An 11,312-nucleotide genomic window follows, 5' to 3' on the forward strand; every position below is an offset into this window, starting at 1 on the left:
AATTCATAAGATTTAGTTCATAGATAAATTAAATTTTATATAATAGACCCAAATTTATTTACCATGGAAAAAGTTAGTCTTAATTGATTTTAGTGAAACATTTAGATATGAATTACAGCTTGAATTTAAGCATTATGATTTTGTTAATTTGATTTTTCTTTTTTTTTCTTTTTTAACATACAAATGCTACTATTGGGTATACTGCTCTTGTCTAAAAAAAATTTATTACTATTGCTGATTTCCCTATCGCCTAATTATTTTCAATACAAACCCACATGTCAGATGACACCTCGACTTTTGCAAATTTAGCTGTTAATTTTTTGTACTTTGTTTTCATATGTTTTTAATTTAGTTCATTATCCTTGTTTCATTTATTCATGGGTTTTAATTTTTAGAATCTTTTTGCTAAATGGACAGGCTATATATAATTAAAATGTAATTAAATAAAAATTTAAATTATACTTTTTTTCTTTGATAGCCTATTTAATTATTCAGTCTATGTTATTTAGTTTCCATTTTAATACGTGCTACATTGCTCTTGAAATTCTGTTACTTCATTTCTAATCATTTCTTCATAATCATTTATTGAGAACTATATTGTCTAGAAAAGGCCTACCATAAATTACATTAACATAAAATTATGGAGTTTAGACCCTCCCCCATATGAAATTCCATTAGATTTTATAAGGTCTTCCTCCCTTCAGTTCTTATATAATATTTTTATTCATGAATAATATAAAAGTAAAATTTAAGAGGAAAGAGATGTTTTTAAAATCTACCAAAGGTTTCTGAAAATTCATTTTTTTTTTTTTCTAAAAGAGGTAAATAACAATATGAAAAATTTACTTTTTTTATATTCATTTTTTCTGTTTAAAAATATTGCTAAAGTTAATATATTAAAGACTTGAAAGTTAATCTGTTATTATTATTTGCATTAACTATTTTTTAACCATTAAATTGGGAATCCTTGGGAATTTTTTTGTTTTTTTCTTATAATTAATCTTGTTAATTACAAGATTATTACACATCTTGGTAGAAGTTCCAAATATTATCCCATTTTTTTTATTCGTTAAAATCAAATCAATGACAACTGTTTTTACGTGAATTTATAATAAAGCTTTTATGTTTTAACTATATCAAATTTTTTTTAATTTTTAAAATACAATTTGTTATAAAATTGTTTAAAAGTTATATTCTGATTTCATTTTTATCCACAAAAGAGAAATGTTTTATAGCCTTTCCTTAAGGCACACATAAGATGAAATAAGCTTATTACACTATTCTCCTTCTTCATGCTTATGTGAATAAAGGATGGTCTGATCCCTATCCACAATCTGATAATAAATCTTTTGTACAGATCTTACTGTCTTTGAATGTTGTTAGATATTATCTGTTTTAGACATCTTTAATAGTGTAATTATGAATCATAATTTAAAGGTTGAACAATAAATGTTTTAATATAATATTTAAATATGGCAGCACATACACTACTGTAGTAGGTGCATTACATGTTTGCGACTGTATCATTCAACTCTGACATATTGTCAGTACTTATTGATTACACCTTGCTTGTATATATGAGGTCTGTAAATAAAGTAATAAGACTAGTTTTTTTTTGGCAGCTAAAGTGACAACACTGTAAAATTACTAGTAAACATATGGTTATATGAACAGCTGATTTATATTAAGTATTAATATTTTTAATATATTGTTGCCACATTAGACGTAAACAAACTTTCTGTGAAACAAGTTTTTGTTGTGCATTACAAAAATGAGTGATACTAATTATGAGCAATGTTTTGCAATCAAGTTTTGTGCTAAACTCTCTAAGAATGCTACTGAAACTTTTTCAAAATTGAAAAGGGCGTATGGAGATGATGCTGTGTCACGAGCCCAAGTTTTTAGGTGGTTTAAACCATTTTTAGATGGCTGGGAATCAGTTGCAGACAATCCACGCTCTGGAAGACTGTTAACATCAAAAAGTGATGACAATGTTGAGGGAATCAGAAATTTCATACGGTACCAAGAAATTGTTGAAAGACTGCAGAAAAGAGTTGCCCACGTAAGACCAGCAATTAAAGACAACTGAATGCTGCATCATGACAATGCACCTTGTCACATTGCTCTCTCAATTAATGAGTTTTTGGCAAAGAAAAGCATTCCTGTAGTTCCTCAACCACCTAATTTACCTGATTTGATTCCCTGCAACTTTCTTCTGTTTCCAACTTTAAAAAACACCTCAAAGGACACCATTTTGGAACAGTAGAAAAACATTAAAAAAATGAAACCAACCATCTGAAGGATATTCCGGTTCCTGAGTTCCAACACTGCTATAAAGAGTGGGAAAACTGTTTGAAGCATTGTGTGGCTTCCCAAGGGAACTATTTCAAAGGTGATAAGAGTCCATGTATAATTGGATTATAAATAAAATGTTTTTTGGACCAGTCTCATCTTTATTTACAGACCTCGTAAATAGCTTGTATATAAATATATTGTTGCGTGTTCATGGATTGATCAGGTTATTGAGAGATTGACAAATGAAAATGTTTATATAATTGCAATTTATTACTTAAAGAACATTAATAAAAAAGTGGCAAATCAATAATAAAAATAGTATGGTAATCACAACCACAATAATCAGAATGATATAAAAAAAACTTCTCTCAATAATAATTAGAATAATGGCTGCAGTAAACAATAATAATATTAAATGTCAATAACACATAATCATAAATGTCTATAATAATAATAAACAGAGATTACATACAAAACAGAATTTAAAGTAATCATCAGGATTTATTCACTGGTAGATAAATAATGAAAACCAGAATTCAGTCCCATTGATAAAAGACATTAGCATGACCGCTAGTCTTAACACTTTTAACCACCAGTCTTGTATTAAAATCAATAGTACAATAGATAAGACAAGTGTAAAGCTCTTTCACTACAAATACCTTTGCTGTTCACAAACAGAACTACCCTAACAGTTTATGAATGAAATTTAGTACATTGCCGCTTTCACTTATATTCTTACAGCAACTCACCGAACCATTACTTGTGACATTACCTTATTTGCATCAAACCTGCACTCAAAATCCACTCCTTCACTGACCTCCTCATAGAACAGACTGATTCGCAGAACTCACATTGCATACTACACTTGAGGATTCATCTCGCTGACTCACATCTGCAGTTTCTCATCTCACAGACTTTCCTCACAGAACTGACTTTTAACTAGTCTTCCATGGAATATTTATACCTCTATTCTCTTTACCAGCCAGCCCAGATCTCAGTTGAGGATGAGAACAATCGACCGAGCCCTTTCGTTCCCATGCATTCCTAACCTTGGTTCAGTAACTCTTCTCTTGGATCTGTTTAGGTGTGTCATTAGGCAGTATTACAAAGGACCATTGTTAAACAGACCTGTTACCTTTACTAAAAGGGTTCTTTTAGTCCTTTTCTGGATTCCTCCCATTATTATATCTTCTACTACTTTCTTCTTAATTGGCAGGAATCCGTTACTCAGGTCGCTACACCGGTCTTGTTACAATATTTTAATGTAACAATTTATTAGTCATCACAGTTATTTACTTCATCTAAATAAAATCTATCACAGGAACACAATAAAGATTTCATAAGGTGAGAAGTTATAATTTTATATTAAACTAGAAAGATTTTGTAGACGTTTGGGCAATGTAGTATGCCGTAGTAAAAGGTCATTATTTTATGTTATTCACAAGGTATTTTAATGAGCAGAAATGTCACCTTAAAGGGATCTACTATTTTAATTTGGTTTTTCTCAACCTCGACTTAATCTTATTTAATTTATTTATGAAAAATAAATATGTAACATTTTTTTCTGGGTACACAGTATATTATATTTTAGCAGCCTGACCTAACCTAACCTAAACCATAATTGTTGTTCAGTTTTTGACGCCTACAAGCCCGGATTGTGAGCCATGGAAGTGGCTTGAGTAAGTTTTATTGTGAAATACCTTGTAATGCTTGTAATTTACTTTCATCCATGCATGTTGTAAGTTGTATTTTTTAAATTATTTAATATTTTTAATTATTTATTTGTCTTTTTTTCAATGAGTAAAAATTACAAATTAATTAAGAATGAGTCGTACTAAATTATTTATGTTGTTTATTTATAAAAACTACTGTTTGTTAGTTATAACTGTTATAAGAATTTGTAGTTTTTTTTGGGTATGTATCTTTTCTATGTTTTGGTATGTGAAGTAAAACATTTGATTATCTATTTTTCAGGTTGATTATTAGTAAAATAGTTTCATTATTCGACTTATTTGGTAAATTCTCAAAATTCTTTTCTTGTAGAAATTAATCATTCACTTTCACCACTCTTTAAAAATTGTAAATAACATGCTTCAACAGAATTTTTATTTCTGCCAAATGATATATGATATACAGATGCTGAGTTTTAAGTTTTTAATTCTTAGTTTTTTAAGATTTTTAGTTAAAAAGAACTAGTTTTTTAAAGTAAATTTATTTATAAAATGGATTAGAATAATGCAACTTTGATGTATGGTGTGCATGATTTTTTGTTTTTATTAATTGTGCTTTTTCTTTGTTAATGTTATTTTTCTCTAACATATTTTTTTCATTAACTTGATAGCTTTTCGTGTTAATGTTATTATTGTTTTTTGTTATTTTAACAAAGGTTTTTTATCGATACTTTATATGCTTTGAATGTATTGTAAATGTTGATTTAATTATTTATCTTAAGTGTTTAATTTTATTAAAAAGAGAAAATACAATTAAATGTACATTTGTATTTATTAAAATATGTAATTTTATTGGAAAGTTGGTTTGATTTTTATTAGGTTGAAAAATACATACTTTAACTCTCAATGTAGTCACATCTTCTAATTAGGATTACACTAATTCATCCTGTGTTTACCAATTTTGTTTATAAGATGTCTTGATTATAGTATTTTTTATATTTTTTTTTAATTTGCAGTTATAGTAGAATGTATATAGATCTAATTGATAAAGTAGATATATATATTTTTATTTTTATTTTGAATATTAATTTTTAAGTAATTATATTCTAATAAAAGATGTCTGTTATAATAAATTATATTGTTAACAAAAGAAAAAGGTTCATCTTTAAAGAGTTATATCAGTTTGGGGGAAAAAAACAGTGTTATAAATCACATTAAATCTGTTTTATATCGCATTATATTGTTCATTTGAAAATTATGCGTAAAAAGTAAATTTTATAGTAGTATAATATCGATATTTCATAACTGTATTAATATATTATAAAAATCAGATAATTATTAATATAATTAATAATTAAAATACTCACTTATTAACAATTCTTTTGTATATGCTTTCAAGCACTTTCAGAATGAAATTCCATCGTCGGGAACTAATTTTTTTTTTCTTTTTATATTATAATCTTATTAAAACTAAAACTCCTTTGTCATGTAAATTTGTTTATGTAATGTAATATAATATAACAGTGGTCATCAGAGTTTAAAATTATGTCGACTTAACGTCCTATCATTATGAGTGTCTCCACCATTATCTGACAGGACATTAAGTCTACATAATTTTAAACTGTGACGATCACTGTTATGTTATATTACATTATGTAAACAAATTTACGTGACAAAAGAGTTTTAGTTTTAATAAGATTATAACATAAAAAAATAAAAGATTTTTTTTAGTTCTTGATGGAATTTTATTCTGAAAGTGCTTGAACACATATATAAAAGAATTGTTGATAAGTGGGTTTTTTAATTATTAATTATATAATCATACCAACGAGCCATGTTTAATAAAATGATTAATATGTTATTTTTAAAAAAATAGCATTTGGGTAAATTTAAGAAGATAGGTTTTATCTGTTGTTTAGCATTTTAAAAGTTTTTCTGATCATCAGTTTATGTATGATGATTATTTTAAGAATGCTATTTCAGGTTACAACAAAGATTTTTTTTAGTTCTTGATGGAATTTTATTCTGAAAGTGCTTGAACACATATATAAAAGAATTGTTGATAAGTGGGTTTTTTAATTATTAATTATATAATCATACCAACGAGCCATGTTTAATAAAATGATTAATATGTTATTTTTAAAAAAATAGCATTTGGGTAAATTTAAGAAGATAGGTTTTATCTGTTGTTTAGCATTTTAAAAGTTTTTCTGATCATCAGTTTATGTATGATGATTATTTTAAGAATGCTATTTCAGGTTACAACAATGATAAAGAAGTTTTATGTACTGAATTATGTTTTTATTAATACTATTACAGTATGAACATAATTTTAATCAGTAATAGAGTGGAAAACTACAAGCATAGAGGCTGTACAAATAAGCATGTACATATAAAAAAGTATGAGTATAAGCGCCTGTATTGTATTCTATACATTCTGTGCTTAAATAAAGTAATTATGCTCTTTTTTTTACAAGTAGCCAAGATTCCTCCTCACTTTAATAAAAATTCCTCTTTCTTTCACTACTCTTTTTCATCTTGTTAATTAGAATTATGATTCTATACACAACACTATTCTGTATTTAGTTTTTTTTAATATACAATAATAGATCCTACCAATATAATATACTACACTACCGATGTTCTTAAAACAGACAGTTAACAGTTAAGTGCTAAAAATATTTCTTATTTCAGAAAACTGAAATAGCAGTTCTTTTAAAAATGCCTGCTGTATTGAGATGACCATAACAAATTTTTTTGACATTTAAAACAACAAATAAAATTATGCTCTTAAATATACTTTAACTAATTTTTCATATAATTTACTAATGAAGTTTCTCTCAAATAAATTAAAATTCTCTTGAATACACTAATAAAGAACAAAGTGAAATGTAGTATAAAAGATGTAATATCATTAAGCATTTTTTATAAGATATAACTTTTCAAAGAGAAATGTTTTCTGACAAAATATTACAATTTATGAAATTATATTAAAACCAAATAGGTACTTTGTTAATATCTCATTACAGTAGTAATATAATATAATGTTATTATGTTATGTTACTTGCATATTCTGTTGACTATTTAATTTTTTTATCATGAATTATATCACTGTTTATTTCAGTCATGCTTCTGTTAGAGCTGTTTATTTTGTTATTAAGATTTTTTAGTATTATTGCAGAATGCTAGTTAATTTATACTTTTGTACCTGTGTGGTCTCAAGCCAATAAACTGTTGAAGTCCTCTACTACAACCTGGCTCCTGCATATTAATAACATTTTTTTTTTAATTAATAATTATTTTGGAATCATAGCAACTGATGTAATTAGGTCTTTGGTAACACAATAAACTGCATCTCTTAAAACTTAACGTTTCCACAATACATCGACTTTATCAGTGTTTGGAACTTGAAAATAAAGGATAAAAGATACCCTATGGTTAAATCTACATTTTAATAAAATAGTTTCATTAGGTAAAAAAAAGTAAACTAGTTGATCAATAACAACACTTCCTATTCACTTGCACAACACCCAATTGAATAGATATTTTCTGTATTTTATAAAGCAATAAGTTTTCTAGTAAAGCAATTTATAAAATCCATTGTTTAAAACATAAATGATAAATAAGATAGTGTTACAATATTATTATTTATGTTTTTAATATTATTTATGTAATTTTTGTTATAATAAATTTTTATAATTTGACATTTATAATTATATTTTTCAGTAATATGTTTCTAATTTTATTTTTCTTATTAAAATCTAATTTTCATTTTTATTTGTAGGAAAATTTGTTATTCTTTAGTTTTTTTTTATTAATGCTCATTAGAAGATAAAACAGTATAAGTTTTCTTTGTAAATCTTTTGTTAGTTTTTTCATTGATAGTTGATCTAAATTTGTCTATTTTTAAGATACATTTCATTAATAAATGAGTAATCTCTTGTTTTTTTTTTTTCAGTGACACACTTAAAAATTTGATTCATTAATATATTGATTGTAGTTTGCAGTATGTACCTTAATTAATTATCAGAAGTAGTTAATTAGCTCTTCTCTCTCAATTATTAGATAAATTCAAACCTTTGATATAAATTAAGTATTTTGTTTTAGTTGATTTGTGCCTTAGCAGTTTTGCTTTTTACCTTTAGGTGATAATGTTAATTGTTAGCTCATTAAAATTAAACAAATATTTACTTCGGTTTACTGGCCCGTTACAAAATCTTATTTTTATTTTTTATTTAAACGTTTTCTAATAATGACTGTAGAATCTGTGTATCAGTTGTGTTTGTCGCTATATCTATATTAAGTGTTTTGCAAAGATGAAATAGTCACTAGCCAAAATTTACAGCTTTCATTATTTAGACACTTTATTGGGATAATGATTTTATGAAATAGCTTTAAATTATATAAAAACTTATCCAGCTACACTTATTAGCTAGCGATAGGTATAACCAATTCTTATTTAAAAAGAAGAAAATTGTAAACTATCCGACCCAGTTTATTAAAGTATCATTAAATTATTCTAATTTTACATCCTTTTTCTACTTCATACTTAATTCTCTTGTTACTATCTGTGGTGATTTTCCAGGTATTGTGAAATTCTCAGGTCGTTAGAGCATGTAGTTTTTAGATCTCTTAAAAACAAAAATTATTTGCTTAAGTGATCTAGATTTGATGCGAGATAGTTAAATTAGTTGCTTCTGTGAAACAAATTCCTGTTATTGCTTATATAAGCAAATAATAAATAAATCTTTATTCTGATCTGTACATAAAAATACATTATATAGATTACATCAATATTGGATAAATTATAAGATAAAAATAGACGTGTATTTTAAAATAGACACATATATATGTGTCATATTGTATATCATATAATATACATTTTTTGATGTTATAATATTGATGTTATTTTTAGTTTTTTCTGTTTATACTTAATGACTATAAAAATTGTAAGTTATGATCAAATAATTAATTTTTATTTTCTGTTTATTTATATCTAGATCATGAGATTAGAATCGTGGAAAAAACGATGGAGTGAAAATGGAGGAAATGCTACTGATGTAAGCGGTACTACACAAAGGTCAGGCTCTGTCGATACAGAAAGTGAGCATGATGATGCTGCATGCGATTTTCATTTAAGATTAAATAGTGATGCGTCAAGTCCAGAAGTTTGATATAAAATTTTTAATTTATATTTAGTATTTTGCCAAACGTCATGGTTAATTCTGTGTTAATATTTTCTGATATATTTTATTATTTTATTAGAAGTTTATTTCACATATTGTCTTAACTAAAAATTAAATATAATTATATATTAAGTTACTTAATAACTTATATTAACATGAAATATGTCTATGTTTTATAAGTAAATGAGTAGTAACACACTAATTGAAATGAAATACCCAGCTGTCATGATTACTTACAACAGTAGTATTAATTCACATGATATGTACTTCATTTTTCGTGAATGGAACAAATTTTAATTTTATTTTTAATAAGAACATTGTATTTGTGAAAGAAAATGCTAAAATATTTCACACTATTAGAATCCTATTTATCCAAAATGATGTTAAACCATTTCATAGGTGTAATTTTATATAACCCGTAAATGTTAATTTTTGAGAATAATAAAATTAATAACTGCTGCAGTGTTATCAGGCTAATTTAGGTCTGTTATAATTATATAAAACAAATTTCATGATACAGTTCCTTTATCATTATATTTTGTACCAAAATATAGACCAGACTATAATAAATAAAATTTTAAATAAAAGTAGTGCTGTGTACCCTTTTTAAGGCGCATTCTTACCAGTTTTTTGATTTGTTACAATATATTTGTCAAAGAACTTTGGAAAATGTGTTTTCCAAGTACCATAATCTGCTTTTGAGATATAATTTCTTATACACATTTAAGAAAGATTAATAATTAAGATACATTTTAAAGATAGAACCATGTTCTGAATTTGAAATTTCATATTAATATTTTTCTGATTATATCAAAAACACATACATTCAGTTTCATAATTATCAAATATATTAAAGCGGTTAGAAGTTCTCAAAACTTGTCACTTTTGTTGTATATCATGAAAGTATGATATTAGTACTACGCTGTATTTTTTTAGAAAAGTATAAGGGAAGTGTAAAACAGTATTTTTATTTCGGAAATACAGATGATATTTAAATTAATTCTAGAATTTTTCAAGTCTGTTTAAGACTGACTTTTAAAATAAATATATATTTTATTTTTAAATCGTTTAAGTATAAATTGCAAATAAATTTCAATTTACTTATTATTTTAAATTAATTTTTTATGTATAAAATTTGCAGTATTTTTAATTGCATCTTGGATGGACAAGATTGTAGTTCTCCAAATTTCTGATAAATGGGGTTATGATGTGTACGTTTGTGTTCTTCAGGATTTTCTTAAAAATTTACACCATTATTTTTTCTGAGTCTGTAAAAATTAAAATTACTAAAAGGTACATTTAATTTTATGAAATAATAGTTTAATTTCTATTTCAATTAAGAGTTTTATTAATTTGGCAGTTTTTCATATTCTTAATACTATAAAGTAACTTAATACGTTAAATAACTTTTTATATGTGATATGTAAACTTAATAAATGTGGCAGACTGGTATTAAGATAACTTCTAAATGAACTTATATTATTTTATTTCTGGGAAGTTTTCATCTAGTATTAAGAAATAGAAATTATTAATAATTACATTTGTATGAGGTAATTAAAGTATATTTAAATAAATATTTTATTATAAGTTACCTTTATTTAATGTATTCTTATTTATATAATATATATATATAGATATATACATAATTTTATTATTTGTTATCGATCATTTATATTTGTAATTTTAAAAAAGCATTGTATATTTTATTATCAGTTAATTAATATATTTGTGTATGTTAATTAAATGTTTCCAATAACTTTATTTGGATATGCATTATATGTAGTACATAAAATAAAACGCATTATACCTAATGTATTATTATTTATACAGTAATTATGAATTGCATTCTATTAATTATATTTTTAAGAACAATTGATTATTATTAATATAAAAATATTCTTATTTTTAAAAAAATGATTTTATCATTATTTTTACGTATAATGTTTATTTTATTTAATATTTACAATCCTTATTTAATTAATTGCAGAATTATCATTTTTATTTATTTATAATAATTTTAATTTTTACATTGGCCCTTTAATTATGTGCAATTATTTTATTTTATTGTAATCCATTATGTTCTGTTTTTTTGTTTTATGTTATTAGTGTTAATATGCATTACATATGCATTAATGTGCATTTTATTACGTTGCAATGTCTG

The 11,312-nt window shown here is 24.8% G+C and overlaps 1 protein-coding gene across 6 annotated transcripts in view; it reads left to right on the plus strand.

Moving 5' to 3' along the window:
• The window catches only part of Evi5 (ecotropic viral integration site 5), a 517,609-nt gene extending 506,654 nt beyond the window's left edge, over positions 1 to 10,955 (plus strand). For 5 of the 6 annotated variants that reach the window (XM_075372336.1, XM_075372335.1, XM_075372337.1 and 2 more), the window contains one exon: positions 8,966 to 10,953. In XM_075372336.1, the coding sequence (XP_075228451.1) occupies positions 8,966 to 9,139 (174 nt within the window). In that variant the 3' untranslated portion in view covers positions 9,140 to 10,953. Of the gene's footprint in view, positions 1 to 8,965 lie in introns of all 6 variants that reach the window. The other variant, XM_075372334.1, reaches the window with a different exon arrangement.
• Positions 10,956 to 11,312: the final 357 nt, after the last annotated feature.

Source organism: Lycorma delicatula, chromosome 8 (assembly GCF_047948215.1).
Source record: "Lycorma delicatula isolate Av1 chromosome 8, ASM4794821v1, whole genome shotgun sequence".
Taxonomy (NCBI): Eukaryota; Metazoa; Arthropoda; class Insecta; order Hemiptera; family Fulgoridae; genus Lycorma; species Lycorma delicatula.